Source organism: Cyprinus carpio, chromosome A10 (genome assembly GCF_018340385.1).
Source record: "Cyprinus carpio isolate SPL01 chromosome A10, ASM1834038v1, whole genome shotgun sequence".
In the NCBI taxonomy this organism is placed as follows: Eukaryota; Metazoa; Chordata; class Actinopteri; order Cypriniformes; family Cyprinidae; genus Cyprinus; species Cyprinus carpio.
Window position 1 is genome coordinate 10,160,583 of NC_056581.1, and position 26,196 is coordinate 10,186,778.

At 39.7% G+C, this 26,196-nt stretch overlaps 1 protein-coding gene across 10 annotated transcripts in view; it reads right to left on the reverse strand.

Annotated features, from left to right (window-relative positions):
- Positions 1–26,196, reverse strand: part of LOC109097628 (autism susceptibility gene 2 protein-like) — a 336,042-nt gene that overhangs the window by 26,600 nt on the left and 283,246 nt on the right. For 9 of the 10 annotated variants that reach the window (XM_042765150.1, XM_042765153.1, XM_042765151.1 and 6 more), the window contains one exon: positions 15,854–15,902. In XM_042765150.1, the coding sequence (XP_042621084.1) occupies positions 15,854–15,902 (49 nt within the window). Of the gene's footprint in view, positions 1–2,482; positions 2,677–15,853; positions 15,903–26,196 lie in introns of those variants that run through there. The other variant, XM_042765156.1, reaches the window with a different exon arrangement.

The window sequence follows — 26,196 nt, forward strand, 5'->3', positions numbered from 1 at the left end:
ACACACACAACTACTACCCATCCCACCCTCACAAACACATTACTGTCAGCTCGTTCTCACACACACCTCATTCACTCCATCACACGTCGCTTTCACTGCCTCTGCTCCAAGCTGTCAAGCCCATGCTGTTGTTACTACATTTGCTTTCTGTCTTTTTTGAACACTTGCTTTTTAGCATCCCTGTGAATGTTTGTGAGATATGTCTCAATGTATCAGATTTGAGTCTAGTCAGTCTGAACATGCCTATGATGCCCAAAAGTCTAGGCAATCATGTCACCAGGTTTTGAAACACATCCTCTGTGTCTTTCTCAAATTTTCTCTCTGATCATGGGGCCCATGGCAGATCTACATTTCAGAGTGTTAAGGAGTCTATGTGTGTGTATGCGTGTAAGAGAGAGACTGGGTAGGCTCTGGCAGAATGATAGATTTCTTCCGTGGTGAGGACGGTGTTGATCCCTCTGAGAACAAATCTTTATATATCCCTGAGGACTGAGATCATGTGCACACATTGAAACCAGAGAATGCTCTGACAGCAACTGGGAATGTGTTACACACAAGCACACACACACACACAACTCAGAAGGGTGTTAACAAAACACACACACACACACACTCACACACACACACACACACACACACACACACACACAAGTCATTATAAAACCCATATTTAATTTGAACCTTATCGAGTCACTCAAGGAAAAGGCATAACTCAGTCACTATAGACCTGTATAGTCTGTATAAAACCCATATTTAATTTGAACCTGGATGAAAATAATCGCGAGGGACAGAAGTACAGACCACTGACATCACTTAGGCCACAAAAGCTATTGGATTATGTTAACCAACAACCAAATAGATTTGTATTGGCAAACTTGCTCTGACTTTACCTGGGAATTGTTAGATTTTTTATGATCCAATCTATTCAGGATGGATATTGTGTTGTTGAATAGGCTATCCTGTTTCACTTAGATATACATCACATTATGGAAGTAAAATGGGTTGCAAATGGCAGTTCACATTCACTTCAAAGTAATGTGTAATTTCCACAATGTTTTCCAGACTTTTTTTTCCATTTTAACATTTGTAGAAAGACTCATTTTCAGTGTTGAACAAATGATACACAGCTACAGTACATAAGAGAATGATTTATTGAGTGGACTTTACTTCTGTCCATCATAAACTCTTGAATTTAAATTAACCATTTACTCTGACAAGTCTCGCACAACAAGCAAAGACTATAAAAGTGTGTTTACAAAATTATAGCTGTAATTTTTGAATGAAGGGAAATTGTTACATCTGACTTTGAAATGGAGATGATTCAGCTGTTCAAAGAGCAGCTGCAGTGATAGTGAATACTGATGTAAACATGCCTGAACATAGACAAAACACCAGCAGCAGTCAGTCTCTGAGAAGACTTACACACACATGGAGGACAAAAAGAGACAAAGAGGTGATGAGGGAGTCAAAGTCCTGTCTAACAACACTACACTTTCCTATTTTAGCTGCACGTCTTCTGTCAGTCCATTTCAAATATTTGGCAAACTATTCATCCTTCAAAATATTTAGGAAGTTCACACTATCTTTGACCTTGAGGGCGCATCTAAAGGCGGTCGCACATTGGATGAGAAGTGCAGCGGAGCACAACGTCGCGTCGTGCTATGTCTTTAAAATTTGAACATTATTTTCTATGAGTGTACGCACATGGGGGGCGCCATACGGTGTCTGTCCGTGGCACCCAGATATGCCGTGTTGTATTTCTTGTACGAATTGTTCTAGACGCCAATGCTTCTCGTCCAGTGTGTGACCGCCTTTAGGTCCACCCTTATAATTAATCAGACAGATCAGAGTTCACATGCAAAAACAAAACAAAACAAAAACACCCTTATTCATCTGGTAGTGGGTGTTAATTTCACCCTGTCTAGACATCTTACAGGCATTCTCTGTTTAAACAAACACTCTTATCTCTTTCTGAAAAGCAGGTAATTAATGCTGCAGGTAAATTCAGGTAGGACTATAAATATCTATATCTTTTAAAGCGGCAATGCAATTCGGCATCCACAAAGAAACCAAACCTGAACTGTGAGTCTTCATGTGACCTTGTAGTCATCAAAGATTTTAATAGAAGACACAAGAGCATTATGTCAAACAGATGCCCACTGTAAAAAGTGAGACAGTTGTGGTAAGATCCTGTTGCAGTTACAGCGTTCAAAGTATAAACAGATACATACACACACACTTTCACACTAACAGATGGTGAGCACACAATAACTGACATGTACACCCTGCTTATTCTAAAAAAAAAAAAGACACCTGTTTTCTGTCAGTAACTGAATTAAACGGAAGTCAGAGTCTTTCCAAACCTCATCTCCTTAATGCTATTTCAGTGATTCATGAAGTAATGAAGCAGCTCTAGACTCAGTATCACAAAGGAACACACAAGCATAAATATATTCATACACACAAAAACACACACACCTACCCATTTAGTAGGTCCACCTGCTGCTTTTGATGGCTGTTTTGCCCTGCCATATAACTAGTGTCCTGTGCAGTGGTTGAATGACACACACAGCTTCATTTGGCCCCAGTAGTAAGTGGTTTAACCCAGTGGGTTGTACCATAGTGTTTAAGGAGGTGGAGATCAGTGTGTGTGTGTGCTTTAAAGAAAGCGCAGTAACATCTGGTTGTTAGAAATTTTCCGGTTCTGAATCCATTTAAATTAACTATTATTATGCATCACCTACAGAGAGAACAACAACCCCATTTGGTGCTTACACATAGCACCTGCACAGGGTTGGGAATCGTTAGAAATTTTCCAGGTTCTGGTTCCATTAAATCATTAAACAACTATTAAAACAGTATTGGTAAGGAATAATGCCCTATACTCAACTACTCAATGTTCAATACTGTCAACTTAATTTAAAGGTTGGGCAATGTAAAAATTCAACATATATTACAGTATACAGATCTTCATAAGTAGGGTTGGGTAGAAATTTTTGCTTCTGAGTAAAATGAACTATTATCATGTTTTTTACTATTTTACTTTCATTGAATGTAGTGTTGCTGGAAGGTAGTAAATAATGTTGAGTTGCTAGTCCATCAATCAGCATGTGCTTCTATACTTAACATTTTTCTTTTCAAGCAGGAATAAGCTGGTTGGCCAAATAGTCCCTTGAGGGCTAAGATACTTGTTCATTTCCCTAAATTAATAAAATATACTCTGTTATACTTATAACCATGTATATACACACTCCATAAAGCCCCTATTTTACAAATAATAATGCAGTCAGGAGATGGTGTGATGCAATGCGTGTTTTCATATTTTTAATCATTTAAAATGCATGAAAATATATATTTTCTATCAGTTTGTTTAGCACTCTTGAAATGGCCTTTACACTAAATAATCTAACCCTCATACTGACATAACAATAGCAGTCTATTTATTTATCCAAGTTTAGTGTATCCAAGTGAATGGGACAGTATAATATTAGTAATGACAATATGGGACAAATCAGACATGTAAACGGCGTGCAGTTATTTATAATTATTAATATTATATTTTATATATATTAATAATGACCTCTATCAGTATGGTTGCTAATATATTGGCATACCTACTGCTAACTGGTTTAGTGTATTTGTGTGCATATTCATAAGTGAGCGGCTGCAATCTCTACAATGTTAATACTTTGACACCAGCTGAGTTCTGCCTCTTTAGATCACCATTAGTGGTGTGTCCCTCAGGGAACTTCAATCAGTCCTGTAGTTTTTTCCTCTCTCACTCAGATTTCACAGCTGAATGTTTTTAATCTATTCAAACAGCGCAGAAATTGCACTCAATGCCTCTCTGTCTCTCTGAATGTGTGACACTGGGGACATAATGCTGCCCTTCACTGAGATCTCTGGAAACATAAGCCCTCCAACAGCCCACCAGAACTGGCACTTACCAGCTCATACAGCCTGTGTGTGTGTAATGCTCTCTCATTACCCAAGGCTCATGTTTCAGTAAGTTGAGGATTATAGACACACATGCTGTTTGTGTGTGTGTGTATGTAAAGGGGTGTTAGGACTGAGCCACCTGGAAACTCAGTCTTCCTAGGGCATGGCCGTAAACCAATCCTTTGGCTCAATTTGTTGCCAAAGAAATCCAGAATCTACAGCAGAGTCTCTTCCTTTTTTCCTTCATTCCTATGTGTCCCTCCCTTCCTGCTATACTTTAACAAGTACATTCTTTAAAATCAAACTAAATTGGTCATTCTTGTGTTGATTGAAGAAAACCGGGGCTGAAGTATGTGACGCAAGGCTGGTGAAATATTCTGTGTGTGTCCTTCGTGTCTTCATTCGTTTATTTGAAGTGCTAAGGGAAGCCAAAACAGCCAGCTGCCTCAGGAGTCTCTCAACACACTCTTCAGTACGACAGAGGTTGGGAGAGTCGTTGGGAAACCCTGGACCCCCTCAGACCCTGCAAGACCTTGGGTTGGGTTACTATCAGAACAAAGCCGGCTCTATGCAGGGGAGCACTCTCAGAAGAGGCCATGGTTCTGACGGACACATTGACACACATACTTGTTATGGGATGTAAGAATCATATACCATGTCTAAGGTGGAGGGAAAGCAGAGTCTCCCGTGTGTGTGTGAGTCTCTCGAGTGCATGTCGGTAGGCACTAGTGGTCAGAGTTCAATGCATTTGCTTGTGTGTTTTTGTTGTACCTAATCTAAACAGCAGCCCTCAGCAGGGTGGGTTGTTTGCTTTTCCAGAGTCCCCTAAGCCCAAGCACTGAGGCCCAAACTGAAATGCCTGGTTTACGATGTCACTGTTTGAATAAAACTTGACACACGGGATAAAGACTGCCATTTAAAACCGAAATCAAACAGCATCTTCTCAGAGCAATGTAATCTGGAACAGATGGTGAAAATCCTGCGAATGGGACAGCTTTTCATAGAGCTTATGAAACCATGGCCCGGGTATGGAATCTCCCATAAATGGAACCAATGGTGATAAAATGGGACATTTCACACTTCATTAGTACTTATTTATATGAAAGCACACACTGGATTTTCCCTTCAGCAAAGAATTCTCTGGAGCAACCACAAGCTGGCTTGAATTGAGCAAGGCCTACAGGCAGCCAGATTTTGCTCTATTCTGTAGGCCTACTGTATATTGCCACACTTATAGGAAACAAGGTAGAAAAAGGTAGAAAAAATATTGTGCTAGATAAAATGTTAATTGATAGTAAAATGTATTTGTGAGGAAGGCAATCCCAGCAAAACAAAAAAAAAGTTGAAATAATATATCAATTATTATAAATATTATATATATTTATAGGTATAGTTTAGTGTGGGCTTCCCTATTCCTATTGGAACAATTATTAAAATTTAATAGTTATAGTTATCATCCTTACCATGAACGGACCTTAATTTAAAGTTTGGCAGATTCTTTAAGGAACAGTCATGGATCATGTGATTGCTCAAATGGGGAGCTAAGAGACTTCTGACTAACATTTCAATAAGGAATTCAGCAGAAGTGATGGAAACAAGAGAGAGACAGGGGTGAGGAGAGGTGCTCCTAATCCTGGCCTGCAGGGCCAAAGGTGTTTATTTTTACCCCAGATAGGAATGAGTGAGTGTCAGCAGAAGACATACTGTGAGATGGAGGGAGGGCTTGAGAGAGCGTTAGTTAGGAAGCATAAATTCTTTAGGGAGCAATGAATACTCTGCTTTTCCTAGATATGAACACACATTCTGCACTCAGTCTGTTCACCAGCTGTGCCTCTACACTTGTTTTTTTATTTTTTTTTTATCCCCCTTTCCAACCAAGCGTTTCAGTGTTTACTATTTGAGTGAGGAGCTCTCTCCCTGAGGGACCACAGGGGTGGCAGAGAGAAAGTTATCCCACCCAGAAGGAGGTCAGTCAAAGCGTCTATCCATAGCTATCACCACGGGTGTCCACTCTCACTCTCTTTTTATGGGTCACAGTTCCTAACCAGCTTGACCCTACTTCAGACTAGTGCTCATCTGTAGAAAAACATCTAGAAGCTATGCTGGAAAACTGGTTTACCTCACTACCTTCTTACAGCTGCAATAGCTCTCAGTCTTAATGGTACACGGTTGTTTCTATCTGACTTCAAATCAGAGACTTCGGCACAAAACAGCCCACTAACTGGTATCTGGAAACTGGCATCTGAAGAAGAAACATACAGTAGGCCTTGTGATCATGATAAGAAATTTTGCAATCTGCATAAGAGAATCTACTGTGATTATGACTGAGAAACCAGGGGCAATTAAATCATCTCTTCAAGCAGCTGGACTTTAGTTAAACCTAATGTTTTAAGGTTTCCAAGCAAGTCTGGGTTTGACAACTTAAGCCTAAGATCTAATCCTGCACTGGTTAAACACATGGGATGGAATTTTGATCAGTATTTCCTAAAATTTGTTTGTTGAGTGGTTTAGGTGAACTGAACGTATGTTAATCAGAAGCTGAAACAGGATCAGTTCCTCCAACAATTTAGACTGCCCAATTTGAGCCAGATCAGTATGAAATGGTGACAAATACTGAAGCTTGACCTTCAACCTAAGTGACCTCTGACCCTAAGGCCAGAGGTGTCAACTTATCAAAGTTTAACATGGTCAGGAGAGTGTGTTGCAGTATATGTGCTCTCTTGATCCCATGATTATGCACCTTATGATTATGTTTCTCTTCAGCTGAGCCCTGGCCATCCAGAGGCCTAATTATTGCTTCTCTGAGGTTCTGGGTTAAAATATACTTAAGCACACACACACACACACACGCACGCACGCACACACACACACACACACACACACACACACACACACACACACACACACACACACACACACACACACACACACTTACTTGGTTGAGATCTCCACACACTAATCACTCTGTTACCAAAGAGACCTCAAACTGCCATTTATGCATTATTGGACAAAACAAATGGACAGACCTGGGAAAAGATGAAAAAAGGGAGCTGGAGGGAAATAAAGAGATGGGAGAAGAAATAAAATAAATGCTAATCTTTTCCAAACAGAGGGAACAGGAGTTGCAAGGTGATGTCATCACAGCTGTAAGGCAGGGTTTCAACCACAGGGAACCTTTTCACTTCTGCTTTCAGTTTCTGTCACTCATTCATGTCAGTCAAACATGGTAAGATCACCAGATATTTTACATACACATACTTTTCAGATTAAGCACAGACAAGAAAACATAGGGTCCATTTCAAATTGCCAATGCATTGTGAAATTTGTTCTGAACAGCTTGTAAATGCACACAAATACACTAACGTTCAAAAATTTGGTCAAAGATACAGTAATAACATCAATACTGCAAAATATCAATTTATAAGTTTTCCTTTTTATTCCTGTGATCGCAAAACTGAATCAAGAAATATTTCTTCTTATTGTTAACATTGAAAACATTTGGGTTGCTTAATGTTTGTGTCAATTTCTATAAAATAAACTCTTATCTTTCTGACCTTAAACTTTTTAATGGTAGTATATACTTATAAGATCTCAGAGAGGCTTTTATGCAAACATACTTGATAATTAAACAGCATTACAATACTTTGAGGTCTTTTTGCGACTCTCTCTTACACTGTATGCTCTTCAACATGGCTAAGTTCACCATGGCATCTGAGCTGGACAAATTAGCATCTAGACTTAATTTCCCACATTCCCTTTTCCCTTTAGACTTACATAGATTCCAAATCACAAAGGTAACCTGTGACAATTTGAACAATTTAAGAAACTTCTCTCAGTTTCTCAGATGAGACAATGACGTGTAAAAAGATGTCCAAAAGTGTTGCTAGCAGTTGCCCTGTGCCCCTCAGTAGGCACTACTTTTATCTCTGGAGTACGGCCCATTAAAATGTTTGTGCTTGAATTTATTTAGCTTGATGGCTTCCAGACTCCCTGCGTTTAGCGTTGCATGTTGGATATAGTAGTGTTTACACAAAGTCTCTTGTCTCCCTGGCCTCTCTTTCTTCCACTCTCTCTGCACCCTCCACTAGTCACCAAGATGGATGAATTCACTTTAGTCCTTCAACCTCTGGGGTTTGGGAACAACCTCGGAATGACCTCTTTGAGATAGAGGGACAAATTGAGAGAATGTTTGAGTGCAGTTGTGGCTGTGTTATGACTACAGGCGGGACATACCGAGATAATGGAAAGCATTAAACGAGTGTCTGACTTCCAATTCATCACCAGTTCCATGGCATCTCCACCTCTTCTTCCAGCACTGTTAGTGTGCAGCTCTAGTTAAAGCTGTGTTTTAAAACTAGAGCCCGACCGATATATCGGCCGGCCGATATTATCGGCCGATATGAGCTAATTGCATTTAAATCGGCATCGGCGTTTATAACGGCCGATGAAACATGAGAAACAGAGTCTCATGCTTCACTCATGTTATGAGTGTTGCATAGTTTGCCCACCAGAGGGAGCTCTGCAACTCCCCAGTTGACAACAGCGCCAGAAATCCACTACAGAAAAAAGCTATCAGCCGAGCCACGGAGATGTACTCTTTTGACGGTGAGTCTGTCGTTCGTCATGTGAAATGATTGTAGATTTAGTTCATACACTGTAGTATATAAAAACAGTGTGGTAGTTCTAGCTAACGGTCCTATCATTATCACTTCTAAATATTCTGTAACATCACCTACAGCCGGCTAATGCATTGCTATATTAGATGTAGCCACAAAGCTAATACCATGTTTATCAGTGGAAGAGCGCGAACGTTAATAAGAGGTCAAACTATAACGGTTAGCGTTTAACTTATTCTACATATATCTGCAGTGTTTCCCACATAATGACCGCGTAACTGGGCAGGGGGGCGCGTGTAGTCAATGACTAGAAGTTATGTACAGCGTGCCTCGAAAAAAAACAACTGTTTACGTTATCCTAACGCTAACATAGCTTCCTGTTTAGCAGGCCCCTTAAATACTTGCTTTTAACTTGTTTGAAGGTGGTTCTTCTAAAAATTGACAGCGGTGTGGTCATGACACTAACGTTAACCATTCAACTTCGAATTGATTCTGTAATCTTCCGGTAACAGTAGGCTAACTTTACGTTTCGCCAGCGCATGACGATGTTTTGATTCAGACTGGCACAAAGAGAAGAGGAGAAGATATACGGGTCCGTTGTGAATGTGTCTGTGAGAGCAAATATAGTGTAGTTACAGTAACTACAGTAGGTGCGTCAGAAATGATTAAACCAGAGGGGACATGTAAATAAATGTGAGCTGAACAAGCGCTTTTTTTTCTTCTTTTTTACAGATTGTTTCAAAGCAGCTTGACTATTGCACTATTGCTTGACAAAAAAAAAAAAAAAAAAAATATATATATATATATTTCTCTATATTTCTAATTTTTGCCTATGTAGGAGATCCCTGTTTATTATTATTATAATTCTAATGATGACATGAGTAATGATACATGGTGATATTATTAATACACATGCTTATTCTTTCTCTGTCTCTCTTTCTGCCGTACAGATGGCTGAAAAAGGTGAACGCTGTAGTAGCAGCAAAGTGTGGGACTACTTCTGCAAAGATTCCTCTAATGCAGTGTTCTTTTAATCATTAAAAAAATATATACTTTTGATGTGCAATTGTTTAGTCATTGAGACTGTAATCTAGGCTTTTTTTAATATAACCCTTCTGGAAAATGGTTTATACAGCCCACATACATAGAACAGGCAGATATTTTTGCTATTGAATGTTGTGTAAGTGTAGTTTATAGGAAATGGGTCTAATATCCAGTTTATTTTCAAAATCAAAATATCGGCTTATAAATCGGCTATTTTCGAGTTAATATCGGCATCGGCATCGGCCCCCAAAAATCCATATCGGTCGGGCTCTATTTAAAACACACTCTCGTTCCCCGTGGCAGGAAAACCACTTATAGCAAGCCTACTGGAAAAGCAATAATCATACGTGAGGACACACACACACACCCATGCATCACTGGGCAGACTGTGAGAGTGGGTGGTGCTACTGTTTGCTGGCCTTTGGGAGTAAATCAGGATGTTGCCCATGGTGTGTTAACCTCTGTGTGTTTGTGTGTCAGGGGATGAGACATCACTGCAGACTACAAACACAATGTGCTGTGAATTACAGCCCAACTCTCATCACACACACTCACACAGAGCCATTAATTACAGCCTGTCACTACAAACTATAAAGACATGACCACAGAGATATGCCAGGTCAAGATGCTGATAGTTCAGTATGAGGAAGGCTAGTTGAGCTGACTAAGAACAAATAATCAGTTACCTGCCCCAAATCAGAGAGATAGACTTTGTTCATTGATCCTCAAAGAAAAAAGAAAGAAAACAGGAAGTTTTGAACTCATCAATCAATCATTCCAATTGGTTACTCAACATAAAACAAAGGAACACAAATAAACAACCTGAGAGACTGCATATATTATTGACTAAAGATGAAATGTTAAAGCAATAAGCCATGAGAATGGCTTTTACTGGACCAGCAGTGCAAACAGATTTGTCGATCATAATGTTTGGTTTGTTACACTGTGACAAGATGCACATTTCCAATGTAGACTGTGTGTTAGCTTAATTTGATGCTGTTACCAAGCAACGAAAAAATGTGCTTAAAATGTGGATCATACCCTGTTTATCGCCCTGTTTACAAATGGCTTCAAATGTGCCTCATCCAATTAGATTTTAGAGCTACAAACATCTGTTTTATCCACCTTATTTCCACTTCAAGAGAAGACGCAGACATTTTTAACTTCAATATGCAAGACTTCCTGTGTTGCTACCAATTATTTTCAATGTACAAAAACAATCCATTATGATGCTTGATGTTGCAAACTGGTATTTGTAATCAAGTTATTTTTATTTATTATTTTAAACAAACACTGGTTTGTAGCGCAATAGTTTTACAGTGTACTGCACTTTGTCATTCTTTTAGTTATTTACCTAGTTATTTACAAAATAAGGTGTAGCCTATAGCATATATGAAATGCCAAAAAAAAAGAATGCCTTTCAAGAGAGTCTAAATCACAAAGAATCTGGTATGCAAACATTCATACAAGGACACACATACACTCCTGAAGCTTCAGACACATTTGTGAGACTACAGCACTCAGCGAGCGCTCCGCTATCTCAAGAGCTCTTTACATCCATCCATCCAGCTCTTAACAACTCTCATCTGCCTCAAACTTCATCTCTCTGCCTCTTCTTTCCTTCTCTTCATCCTCTCTCCTCTTCTTTTTCAATCTCTTGACAATGTCATCGTCAGTGAAATTACACCTTCCACAAAGGGCCTCACCCGAGTCCTGCTCTTCAGATGAGCGGTCGGCTGCCTGCATGTTTGGATGTGCTGTCAATTGAGTCTGAACTGTATATACTTTGCTCATTTATTCAATATTGTACGAGACAGCTGATCAGCTTCTGTGATTTTTATATATAAGCAACCAAGCTATGTTACTATACATGCATAAATATTACATTAGGCATTATACGTGCACCACAGCAGACATTGTGTGACCTACGGCAGTAGCTAGATTTTATTCAATGCATGACCAGGCATAAATAAAACATAGCACTCACAAAACGGCTACCTTCTGTCTTATGAATGATGCTAGAAACAAAAACAAATTCTATTACTGGGAATTATTAATGGCAAACAATTCAAAAACAATTTGTTTAGTGGTTTGGGCCTCTGTTGAGTTGCTCCTAAGTGGGACACTGACAGCATACTGAGAGAGAGCGAGAGAGAGAGCATAAGGTATCTGGAGTGCAGTCTGTAGTGACAGCTCTTTCTTATCATCCAAGTCCAAAAGTGGCCAATACAATGTCAGACTCAATTTATACTCTGCAACAAACAAGATATCAGACATTTACAGTGTAAAAGCATTTAATTCATAAATACAATAAATGTTCCCTCTAAATTTTGTGCTTGCAGATCAAAACCACTCTGCAATGGACAGCCCCTTCAAGCATATCTCAAAGAAAATTTCTGAAGATATTTTTGTCAAGATAACTTATTAGTATAAACATCTCAAGTTCATAACAACAACAAGTTGGAAGCCCATAGAAGCCAAGTTTTTTTTTTTTTTGTCATTGTCTCAAGATCCTGAGACAATGACAGAAAAATAACTAAATGCTGTGTGATTGCAAACTGTTTGGTCCTATCTTGAACAGGATGGAAGAACAACATAATTACAAAACACATCTTATTAACAAATACAACAACAAACAAATACAAAGATAGTGCTACAGAGTCTCAGAATCACTGATGAAACAGTTAGATATCTCAGTAGTTAACTGGTCACAATTCCTGTTGTTCTCACTCTTACTTGCTCCGAAATCGAGCATAAGGCTTCTTAGATGCACAAGATGCAGGAGATGAATACACTTATTGAGGCAGGCTGGTCGGCAGCCACCTGCAGGCTATGTGAGAGAAACAGTAATTAAGTCGAACATTTAATGATTCTGCTTAATAGGAGTGAGAGACAGAGCAATGAGGAGAGAAAAAAGAAAACAAGCAACAATTACACAAAACATCAGGAGGGAGAGAAAGAGAGAAGAAAATAGAAGAGGTTAGGAGAGGGTCTAAAGGCCTTTCCATACTGAGTGTGAAAAAGCGAAACAAATATTGGACACGATGACGTGATGATTATTATGATATATTTCTGTATGTGTTTTGTATGCAGCTCATGGTATTTTTATAGCAATAAAGGATGTGTATGACAAATATCAGCAGTGTAGTGTTATTAAACATACAAAGAGTGCATGTGCCTGCTTATTAATCAAAATCAACTGTAGATCACATTTGGAAGTTAATATAAGCACTCGATGTCGGTTTAAAGTGGGTAAGCAAATACATTAAAACTTACAAACTTTTCACGTGTAGCTTGATGCTAATTGTACTTCTAATTATATTTTAGGATGTAGCCTATTCTTGTAAGCATTATATATAGTTTGTTTCTGGTGTAGAACATTTATCTTAATTTAATGCTGTATATTGAGCAGTGGATGATGTTAAATCCATTTACAAGATATATATCTGAGGAAAAATGCATTATTGGTCGGCACCACCCAGTCTGCAGGTGTGAATTAGCTAAAGGCGAACAATCGTTTCACATTCGGTGTGAAAGCACCGTTCGTATGTACTTTTTCACATCGCGCTCAGTGTGGAAAAGCCTTAATTCGGCAAAGAACACGTGAAGTAGGCATCTATGTAAATCTAACAGGTTGTCACTTACAGGAAACTACTTGTTTGCACAGAATCAAGTTTAGGTTTTACCATCCATAGAACAAGATCAACATTAAGATAACTTAGAGGGCTGTGACCTAGAGGTTAGCACGTTTTTGAGTCTTGAATAGATTGACTATGACTAATTTCTTTATCTTTTTTCCTCCAAAAAATACAATTGTTTAATCTATAAATCAAGCCAAGTCACCTTTATTTATTTAGTGCTTCATAAAAAAGAGATTGTAAAAGTGTCAAACAGGAAAATAGTTTGTCAATAATGCAAGAGGACAATAACAAACAGTCAATTTTTCAGTTAAAGTCAGTTCATTGATGATTCAGTGATGTCATCATCCAGTTCAGCTCACTTCCAATAGTGTCTGTGTAATCAAGTCGACAATATTGCCAGATATTAAGCATCCCCAAGTAAGCAACCCAAAGGTGACAGTGACAAGGAACCAAAACTCCATCAGTGACAGAATTGGAGAGAAAGAAAATGATCTGTCTTTTTTACCTTTAAAATTTGCCACAAATTATGAGACAAAACTGACAGTGACATCTATTTATCCCTTTTTCTCTTCCCTCTCCAGTGCTCAAAACAGCCTACAGCCCAATAAATGTTCTACTGTTTTGGAGTTTGATCTATATTTTCCCCTCAGAGGTGACTCTTCCCTCTCATCATGCTGTTGAATGTGAGGCATTTTGTGAGTGTCAACCACCTGAGCATGAAAAACACACAAGCCTTTCGTTCTAGGATCCAGGCAAATATTGACATCTTTTCTGTTGCCCGTCTCTCAGCTCTTCAGTGCTACGTTCTCTTTCTTCTTTTGTTCATAAGGGTTAAGAGTCTGAGCGACTGGTAATCCTCTCTAACAGAGAGCAGTGTCCTGTGTACACTCGCTGTCTTTCATCTTCCTAAAACCCTCCATTAAAAATACCACAGCGCCTAAGTTCATTTGCACCTGTGTTTTGGAGGACGATACTCTTTTCTCCATCCCTTCTGCCAATGGAAAGATTAGCATATGGCAAGGCGAGAAGGGGACAAGAGAAACGTGAAGAAGAGAGGGAAAAAAGAGAGAAAAGACACACATTTAAATGGAAATAGAGTCTGAAGGGAGACGAAGTGGCCTGGCAGTCAGTGAGAAGAGAAAGCATATTTGTGTACTATTTCCCAAGCGCCAGCTTTTCAGAAGCAGAGGAGGCGGGCATGTGTTAGTTTAAGGCGCACAAAGGGAGTTTTAATCCTTTCAGTGGGGTCGTAATAGCCACGGTGAGGTGTCTCAAGGAGGGAAAGCCTTTCCGAAAAAGGGTCGCCATTCAGCGCCCCTCTGAACCTCACAAATCAAACCTCTAAAGGCCTTCAAAGAGCAGAATGTGGGAAATGTGTTTGGGGTCCCGAGGGAGTGAAGCAAGGGGGAAAAGGAGGAACAAGGGGCTTGTCGGCATCAATCAGTCACTCTCTCTCACCTCCTCCCCGGGGTCAGCTCTCTTTCCAGCCTCCGTCACCCCTCCCCACCCCACCCATCATGTTCTCCATCCTGGTAACGCACCATTACAGAGGAATGTGGATTCACAAGGCTGGGCTCCATTATGTTGGCCTGCCCAGGGTTTGTAAAACGGGGGAGCTCAAATTCCAAAGGCTTTAAAAGCAAATTAGGGGTGTGCTGATGGGCTCCTGCTGTGTAAAGACACTGAGGTTTTAAAAGCAACTCAACTGACTCCCTGGATCCTTTGACTCACGTGTTCTTACTGCAGACTCCACACAAACCAACTTCCTATGCGCATGGTGGGATGTTTACATGCACACAAACAACAGACGGTGAGCACATCACAGCTCCTCACTGTATAAACACAAAGCGTGCTTTTAAAATAGACACGGCAAACAATATCACACACGCAGAGTATCAAACCAGCAGTGTAGAATTGCTTCTTCCACTACCGTCTGTGCCGCAGATCCACCACCTTTATTTAGCATTTCACAACTAATCAATTTCCATAACAGAAGCCAGACGCCGCTGCACATGGGACCCAGTGTGTGGCGTTTACACATGCTGCGCGCCTGAAATGGATTTTCTCATTCATCACTCAGCAGCACATTGGGATCTGTTTAACAGAGTGGCTCAGATGGATTTCTCCCAGCCCATACGCTGTGAGTAAGCAGGGATACAACACACTGTGCCTGTCAATGGAATCGTAGTCAGCCTTGAGGAAATGGATTATTTCCCATGCCAACCCAGAAAGCAAAACACATTAAACGTAATCTGAATGCAATATTGGTAAATAAAGTTGTCTAGAATAATATGACGGAATCTAGTTTATGACTTGTGAAGCATCGAAGACTGCATGCTTCACAGTTATATATATATATATCTATATATATATAATACCTACAATATATAACAGTATTTATTATATAGACTTGGATTATCCTCACACATGACGATAATAATATTATTTTTTAGGTCATAACACTATGATTATATACCTTTAAAATATAATTTTACAAATGTAGAGTATGTGCCTCTATATGAACAGTAAAAATCTGTCAACAACTACACAGTTGTGATTTACACAAGCAATAAGCACATGAGCAGAATGGAATTAAGAAAGTCCACCACCTACCTTTAACTGCAGCTGTGCTGAATAGTTTTTCTGAGCTGGCATCGGAGCCCTGAGAGAGAGCGAGAAAGAGAGAGTCAGTACATCTGCTTCAGAACTAAGCAGGTGGGCTTCATCATCAAAGGTACTGCAGCATTAATGAGCGCAAAAATTAAGTCACTTCCCAGAGCGGCCACTGGATGGCACTGTGGCTCCATGCGCAAAACGACGCGCCGCACTCCAGACCGAATTGAACGCATTAACATTGCTGTTATTGTGCAAACATCCAGCGTTGCAATTTACACAGCATTTAGGTAATGAAAGCCTATTTAAGTGACAATGTGGTGTCAAAGGGGCATCGGCTAATTCAATTGACTAAACAGCAACAACGATAGAACCATTACAGTCCATCCATTAGCGTCTAACCTGACTCTCCTCTAATTCGAGAGGAAAATAATACACGAGCTTTGTGCACTTTTTAACAATTTTACAATGATTACCCAGCATAAAAACAAGTTTTGAGTGGATGTAAACTTGCAATGGGGCATTTTTACGTCTTTCTTTGGATACATAACTAAGAATATATTCTCAGAAAAACTGCTCATTGGAAAGCAATTATTCTGACAGGTTTGACAACACTATATCCATATCCTGCTCGAGGCAAAAATGCCACTGACAAGGTATAAAAACATTTCTTAGCTAAAATTAGCTATGTAAAAAAAAAACCAAAACCACATTCACACATAAAAAAAAAAATAAAAAATAAAGACAAATAATAATGTGATAAGCATTCATTAACATGACGTCAAGACACATCGTTTCCACACAACGACGCGTTCGCGCGACTGCTTTATTCAAACCACAACCGAAAAACATCTGGCAACATTCACTGCAGGGATTTTAACTACAATTATCCACAACTAACGAAAAGAAAACAGCGCTCCAAATCCTCCAGCCATCGAGTAATCCACTGAAACTGCTTTTAATAATTCCCCTAACGTCGAATGACATTGTGATCATCGAGATATGAACTAAAAAATCCATTTTTTGCGAGATATTAAGGTGCGGTGTACCTTTTGATGTGGCGAGGTTGGCACAGAGGAAAATGAGAAGTCAATAAATCACTTTAAGGTTTCGTAAATACGCCGTTTCACATTCTGCACGTCAAACAATGTAATCCACAAACAGGCGGCGAATTCCTCTCGCACCCTTTGAGTGAATGACAGCCATGCAAAATAAAGAAGCCTTTCCAAGGGAAGAAGAGAAAGCAGAAAAACATCCAGAGCTCAAAGCGAGAGAGGCTCTCAGACAAAGGCAGACATGTGTCTGGTACCCAAGAGCGCAGAGATTTGGAGAAATCCTTCAGTTCGTCCTCTTTGCGCAAATTGGCCGTTTGAAATCCTCGCCAACCGTCGCTTAACGGACGCAGACTTCTGCGCTTTTGTGTAAGGGGCGCGCTCAGTGACAAACCATCCGCGCGCGCCTGTCTCCCGTGCGCTCGTGCAGAGCAAGAAAATCCAACAAAGCGTACAGTATTTTCCTCCTATAGTCCGAATGGGTGGAGTAAAGCCGCACTAAAACCCCGACCGTCGCTTCCTTTCCTCGAAATCGTCGCTGGTTTCAAGCTCGGGTCCTGTCGCTGGCTCCAGTTCCTCGCGCGAGTGCTGCCTATAACCCCCAACAAACTCTCTCATTCACCTACGGCGCGACCTGGTCCTCCCACTTCCTGATTCTAACCTAACTTCATTCAGCTTCTACCCCCTGCTTGTTTCTGCCTCTCACACACGGAGCGTGCTTCCTCCGCTCAGCTTCACCGGGCAGACGGTGCGTGTATGATGCTCAATGAGCGCTACTGGCAGAGGAGTCCTGAAAGAGTGCAAACAGGAGACAGAGCGACCAGGAGGAAGAAAGAAAGCGAGAGAGAGAGAGAGAGAGGGAGGAGGGAACTGGGATAGAATGATATTCTTTCACTCTCTGGCCGGTGTTAGATGATGTCAGCTGCTAATGAATTTAGGGAGCAGCTACTGTGAAGGGGAGGGAGACAGAGGCTCTCTTCATGAGCAGCACACACCTCTCTGGTTCCCTCCTTCACAGTCTTCCTTCACTGGGGTTAGAATCACCCCGGCTGACCCAGAACAGCACTGTTTGCCCTGCTGAATAATTAGTGTCAATAGTGTAGTGATGTATGAAAACTGCTCACAACGAAGTCACTTTCAAACAAAGTATGTTGTTGGGCAACGCATGAAAAACTGAACCTGATGCAAAATCTCTGTGGGGAAATTGGGGAGCCTTTGCGTGGATTGCTTTTTAAATGACTGGAAAAAGTTTGCCAAGCAACAGTAAATGTGACTGCATCTTTAAAAAAATGACAAGCAGGTGTGAGCTGCGCTCTAACATGGTGACATTTAACACCAGGAAAACAAATTTAAGACTGAACTGATCAACCACATCTGCAGCGATTATACGCTAAGACTGGCCTTAATTGTGTTTCCAAACCATGGTGTAATATTAACCTCCTTCCTCCAGGGTTTGAGGAAAAGCTTGAAGATCTAAATCCACTAACCTCAGTCCATGGACACTCAAACCCAAACAATCCAGTAATCTTAAAATAAAGCCGGACATTCCTGGAAAATCTTCTTAATCTGACTGATTTGGGGTCCCTTGGCTTAGCAAACCAATATTAACCCTCTGCACTGCGGGTCAATGGATTAACAAGGCACTTGCATTCCAGTGACCTCTGACCTTGACTGCCCCCAAAAGAGTAAGAGAATGAGTTATCTTATCGCTGAATGTTTATCTTTCAGCTCTTCTCCTTTGAGCCAGGGGGAAAAAAAGGAGCTGCACGCTCCATCAATATAAGACCACACTCAACCTCTAACATCCGCCTAAACCAAAAAACACGAGTTTATCTTTCTCTGTGTGAATTAAAATATTTTTTCAGCAGGTTCAACACATGTAATCTATAAGTGAGTAAAGTATGTTATTATTTTCATACATTACAACTGAACTTTCAATCTCAAAATTGCAAAATAACCAGGGGCCGGATTCACAAAAATCTTCTTAAGACATAAGTTAAGAAATTTCTTAAGATAAATTCCACGAAGTTCGTAAGAATGTTCTTAAGTGCAATACTTGAAAAATTCTTAAGTTCTCAAATATATTCTTAAGAACATCTTAATCTTTTTCTGAAGAAGAAAAGTAGTTATCTGAATGAATACATGACGCACTGATAAACTCACTTTGTCTTTTTGCGCTTCCAATAGCACGCACTATAGCACACACACTATTTTCATCGCACCTTTGACTGACGCTCAGCTTCACGTTTTTAATGCGCCATGTCTTTGAACAGTTACTTTTAAAATAGTCCATCTCAAACTGCAGCAATATGTTTCATTAGTTTTTGTGCTGTGTTTTTGTGCTCTCATCTGAGTGAAGGCTACCGGTATGTGTGTCCGCGCTTCTACAGCAAATGCGTCTTGCACACTGATATGCGCTGAATACTGCCAAAGATTATGTCGTATTTATAAGCTAAAATTAAAAGCATTCAATTAAAGATCCCTATCTGACTCATTTTAGTGTTGCTACTGAGTTTTGAAGTCAGCAAAAAGTAGTGTCACACATAGGCTAATCATGACTGATCATTGTTTACATTATCAGTCATCGCTGTCACTTCAGAAAACTCGTGCACATCACTATTAATAGTCCTACTAGCTGTTGTTGTAATGCTTAAATATAACAATTAATTTGAAATAACCCAATAAATTCATTAAATAATTCTCACTGTTTGGGATTTAAGACAAGACTGGGGCTGTCCTAAATTTAAGAAGCTATTTACGATGATTTTTAAGAAGATTCTTTTCAAGAATTTGAATTCTTCTTAAGTTTTTCTTAAGAACAATCTTAAGAAAAAAGATAAGAATATTCTTAAGATTAATTTTTGGGAATACAAAATATTCTTATCTTTTTTCTAAAGTTCAAAAATAAGAAGAAAATGGCAGTTAAGGATAAATTTCTTCTTAGAAATGTTTCATGAATCCAGCCCCAGATGACTCCTCTGCACAATGTGACTTTGCTGCAGCCTGGAATTGAACTGCTGGTTTCGTCTGGCCAGAGGAGAACTTGCACCCCCCCCATCCCGTCCTGTCCCCAGTCATCGACTTGATTGCACAGATACCATTTAAACGAGCTGGATGATGACATTGAATTCAATGATGAACTGCCTTTAACTGAAAATTGAGTGTTTACTATTGTCATTTTTCATTATTGACACACTACTTTCCTATTTAATACTGTAAAGTGCTTTGACACAATCTGTATTGTTAAAAGCGCTATATAAATAAAGGTGACGACTTCTATTTTTAGTTAAATATTATTTTACTACTATAATATTATTATGCTACTTAAATTATTAGCTACAAAACACACACACCAAATTGTGTATAATTATATATTTAGAGTTTACATAAAAGTGTTTTTTTGTCTTTTCACATTTATTCAGCTTCATATAGATGAAATGACCATAAAAAAGAAATGAAATTCAGTAAACCATCTTGGTAAGGGACCCCTGAGAGAGCTGACAGACTCTTAACACAAAACAGAGAAGTTGTTCCCGCTCAAGGGTGGGGAGGGTGTGGATTTTTAAAATACTCCCACTCACACATTTTTTCCCTCCACTAATTTCTGTCACTAAAGGTTTTAAGAATAAAGGGGCAGCTAAAGCTTATTAGGCCTATGAGACTCTAAGTGTAGGCTGTGGAGGATAGGTTCAGCTCTGCTTATGGGCCCCATGCTCTGGGTCCCAGATCAGGTGGTCAGTAGGGCCACTATCAGACACCCTTTGAGAGTTTCAAGGAAACAACATTGTTAATTAACCACACAAAGTGCAGTTATAGATACTTATATGAACAATGAATTCTAATGACCCTTTTAAGTGCAACTGCAACAGTGTGCAACCAAAATAACAGGACAAAATCGTACAAGAAAAAAATTCTCAATTTTATTCAAATTTAAAACAGATTGATGTGTGATATTATCATTATTTTTTTTATTTGAGGATAAAATTGACCACATAATATATTATGCTTGTCCTTTTCCCCCCAAACCACATAGTATATTTTTATTTGGACGTGCTGTAGAGTAACCGTGGCAAAACTGGTTTGGCTATAAAAAAGGTCCCTTTTTCATCTACATCTGATTAAATAGATATGATTACATTATGATTACATATATGGAGCATGTCAGGGTTTGGATGAGGTGCACCAAAGCAGACTTCGTTCCCAAAATCAGAGCTCGCTCTCCTAAATGTCTATCATCAGATTTGAGCGAAACCTCAAGCCTGTGATTACCGTTCTCTGCTCCACAATCAACGTCTGGATCTCTCAGCGCAGATTATTTTTAATTCAAATGAAACGCTGACAGACTACAGAAAGCAGGCAGAGAAAGAGAGAGAAAAAGAAAGAAATGGAAGGAAATGCAGCAAGAGAACATGTCGTAGAGCTGCCAAGAAACTAATTTGAAGTGGCAGTGGGGTATGGAAAAGCACTTGGTGAAGCTTGCCAGAAAAGTGGAATAGGAGATCAAACATTAATAATCCAGAGTTATGCTATGTATGCCAGTAATTGTTGTTTGTGCCTGTAAAATTCCACCTATAGACCATAAGCCCTTTCTGCTGTCGTTTTGTAATTTTTTATTCCTTTTTCTGGCCTTGATCCTCTGCTTCAAAGTAACTAGAGCCACATTTTGCCTTTCTCCTTTATTCCTCCCTCCCATTCGCTTCTCTGCTTTCTTTCCCACTCAAAACGCAAGGTTTAATTTCACAGGAACTCTGTGCAAGATTGCAATCACAGGAGATCGGCGCTCTGTTATGGTCTCTCTATGGCTATTACGGAAGCAATCTCTCGTTCTCATTCTCCCTCGCTCTCTTTTAAAATATTGCTGTGCATAAGTGTAACCTGAGGGGACTGGATATAATGTGTTAAATAGGGTAGGCTCTGACTGGCCCTTGTCTGTAATCTCCTCTCTTGTATTCTCTCTGTGCTCTTTTCAGCCGGGGACTTTGAGAGGCACTCAAAAGAAAGGTCCATTTCTAGTGACACTTAAAACTTCACCAGTCAGGAGGGAACATTGACCAGCTCATCTGGGAGGCCTTTGGGATGGTATTAGTGGTGTGTAAAACACCACATCAACAATGCCGGCGCAGAGGAGGGGAGAGAGTTTTCAAAAGACAAAAGAGCTGCGGATACAGAAGCATGCAAAGATGGAGCGATCTTCTTTCCTCTGCTCTTTTCCACAAACAGAAATTCAGAGCGATAAGACTCTGGTTCCATCCGCAGCTCCTGTCTGCAATCTGCTAAGCGCAGGTCTTTGCACAGCACTGTTCACAAGAGGAAATAATGGAAACGTGTATGTACAGTATGTGTGGTGTACTGGAACAGCAAAACCTTTTGTTGCCTCTGGAGAGACCGTAAACCACTCATTTAAATTTATACCAAAAAATAGTTTTGTTTGCACGTTAGAGCCGAGGCCTTGAAGTTACCACACATGCTAAGTAAACTGTAGCCACCATAGACATTAACCCTTGACCATTATAGACATGACCGGCCTTTAAAAATTGGTTGGAAATATTTTGTTAAACTATTGAATGTTGGATTCAATATTTTTGTCAACCTGTTTTCTTTCAATTAGCCCACTTTTTGTATTTCATTTTTTAACTGAGTGGTCATAGGCCTCATTGATCTGAGCTTATGCTCCTTACTTTTTGAATGAAAAAAGAAAAATTGTGGCCAATTTTGGGAACAGGTGCAAATGCTCAGACCAATCAGTTTCAAAAAGAGAAATACAAAACCTGTGCTAACTGAAAGAAAACAAGCTGATAAAAAATTAGTACAATATTTGGTAATAATATAGCATAACAAGAAATGTATAAGCAATATTTTGTAGGCTGGTTATTTTTGACCGGAACCATGACAGCTGCAACACGGTGGGGAAAAATAAACATTTTTTGGCAAGTTGTTGTACCCTGTGAGAACAAAGACATGATGTTTTAGTCCAATGCTATAACATTAATTAGTGTTTTTTGGAAAAAGGAAATCTTCTCTGGGTCAAAATGACTGGAACACTAAATGAGGGTTAAAAGTGTAGTGTCTTAAAGGGACAATTCACTCTTTTTCTGTCAAATTTAAAAAGAACAAAACCCCTCTTTTGTAATCTCCTGAAGAAAGAAAGTCATACAGTTTTGGAATGACATAATGGAGAGTAAACAATGGCTGAATTTCAACTATCCTACCTAATTTTAAATATCCTATCCTAAACTATTACATTTGGTTTCATCTTTCTCAGACTGTATGTGGGCAATACAACTTTTGAGTCTAGCCTGCAATATTTCCTGACCTTGTTTCCCGTTTCCCCTCATCATTTCCCGTCTACTATATAAATAAAAGTGGAAAAAGAGACAAAAATAAAACTGAGTTACTTGTAGATGTATTAGCATGCATTATTAAATAGTCAAAGATGTAAACACTTTGAAATGGAACAGTCAACAAACCAGGTTGAACCTTGAGAACCTTGAATGGCGCATACACAAAACTCCAGATAATCTTCCATCTCTCGCTCCCTGTTTTCAGGCAGCCGTACAACACTTTTTCGCTGCTGAGACTTATCTGTGTGAGACCGCTCAACGCAGCCTATGACAGCTCCTCTAATCTCCCTCCTCCCCAAACACAGCACGCTGACAGCCGCTCTCTCTTCCTTCCTCAGATTCCCTACCATACATATATTAATCTGTCATTCACACAGCACATAACAGTAGGGGGAAGATGTAAACGTACACTGCCTGCAGTAACACACACAAATATGTGACGTGAAACACAAATTCGCACACTGATAATATGTGTAAACTTTCAACACACTCTTTCAGTGATGTTTAAAAAATATACTGACAATTGGACGTGTGATAAAAATGGAGAAGGAATGCGAGACATCCATCAGATCCACCGAGACTTTAGGAATTTTAAAACCAGCCTATTCAGACTAAATTATCTACGGCTTCCGCGCTTTGCGATATGAACCTCACATCGTGTACCGTTTCACACAGGTCCAGGAAACACAGGCACTCAGCTTACCCAGTGGAAAAAAGAGAGGGTAAGTGTGTAACTGAAGTATTATCAGTTTATCTAGATACTATCTCTCTCAGTCTAAAGCTGGTTTAGAGCAGGCAAATGGTATGCACACTACAATGTTCAACATTATCTCCATCTGGAACCCCGTAATGACACGGGCCAGAGTCGAGCCAGTTGGCTGATAAGCACCAGTGCAGGTCTAGCCGCGCTCTCGCTCTCTTAAAACAAACTGGACAGGAAAATTGGTTTATCCCTCCTGTCTCAAATGCTCTGGTTACGCCCTTAATATGTTTTCCTCTATCGTTCGCTCGACATATTTTCAGTGGGAAGGAAAGGAGAGAAAAGCAGAGGGCCCTTTTGGTCCAAATTACAGGCATGACTGAGAGCACGGGTCACCGTGCCAAGAGTCATTTCAGAGCAGTCAGTCAACTCTGTGTGCTGTAGTCTCACAAAAGAGCCATAAAAATCAGCAGAAACACCAATACATGCATAAATGCAAAGAAAATAATAGTGGTTACACATTCAGGATTCATTCATTCAAATAAACCTGTGCCATATGGATATTATTTAGTTAGCTATAGCTTGAAAGTAATAATGCACATGGCGTCTTTATGAGAACATTATGTCATAATGTGTGCTACGTTAAAAATCTAATTCTTTCTCAGTATCATAAACTTGTATAACTTTATGAATATCCCTTATTAATAATCCCTTTGCCTAATAGGGCTCAATCTGGCTAGGAGAAATTTCAGGAAATGATGCTTCAGGCTGTTATAGATTGCTACATTTCAGTGAGTGACTACTTTGATGCATGCCAGTTAATTGTTGTGGTATTGTTTTATCAAAGAATCGTGAAAAATGTGTCAGTTTCTAAACAATAATAACCAGCTGTTTTCAAAATTTATAATTAGAAATGTTTCATAAGCACCAAATCAGTATATTAGAATGATTTCTGAAGGCTTGTGTGACACTGAAGACTGGAGTCATGACTGTGGAAAATTCACAGGAAATAATTACATTTCAAAATATTAAAATGTGCTTAGACCACTTCTCTTCTCCATCTACATGTCATCATATGAATCTGTCATTCAGAAACATGGCTTTTCCTATCACTTCTATGCTGATGACATTCAACTCTACTTCTCATTCTAACCAGATGATCCAACGGTAGCTGTTCACACTGCAGCCTGACTGAACGACATCTCGTGGTGGATGAAGGACCATCACCTTCAACTCAACCTTGCTAAGACGGAACTCCTCGTGGTTTCAGCCAACCCAGCACATTACTATCAAGCCTCTGCAACTGATCCAGAGTGCAGCAGCGAGAGTGGTCTTCAACGAGCTGAAGAAATCCCACGTCACACCTCTATTCATCAGTTTGCACTGGCTGCCAATAGCTGCTCGCATTAAATTCAAGGTACTGATGTTTGCCTACAAGACAACCACTTGCTCTTCACTAATATACCTAAACTTACTAGTAGACTTATGCACCCTCCAGAAGCTTGAACAATGCCTCGTGCTGCTAAGAGGCACAAAATCTCTCTCACTGACCTTTTGGACCGTTTCCAGCTGGTGGAATCTCAGTTTGAGCAGCTGAGTCTTTAACCATTTTCAAAAAACCTCTAAAGACATCTTTTTCATCAGCACCTGACCAATTAATACTAGAACTTACCTATTCTATTCTATTTGTTTTTAATGTATTAAAAAAAGAGACCTGTCACATCACTTGTATACCATTGCTCTCTTGTTGGTCTGATTGCTTCTATTGTTCTCCCCATGTGTAAGTCACTTTGGATAAAAGTGTCTGCTAAATGATTAAAATATGAAAATTTTAAAAACAGAATAATTAAAGTTATTTTAAGTTGTAACAATTTTTGATTGCTTTTGTTCATTAGTAGATTGAGGTTTGCCTATAATACACCCATTCCTGAATGAGTGAAACAGACGTGCAAGCACAGGACAGAGAAAGAGAGAGAGAGAAAGAAAGAGAAAGCAGAATAAAGGGATTATGAGAGACAGTCAGACTGACACAGTGGGAGGGCGAGCGAGACAGAGAAATGTCCTGCTGTGACTTTAAGGTGAATCACGGCAGGAAATAACCAGGAAATGCTGCATCAAAATCTGTCTGACCTGCCACAGATCGCTGGGGCCCAGAGCGCTCTGAATGAAAGCAGAAACACTAGGCCTCTCAAACACTCTGTCAAGACCTCTCTGTCAGTCCCAGCATGCAGGAAGATGACTCTGCCCCTC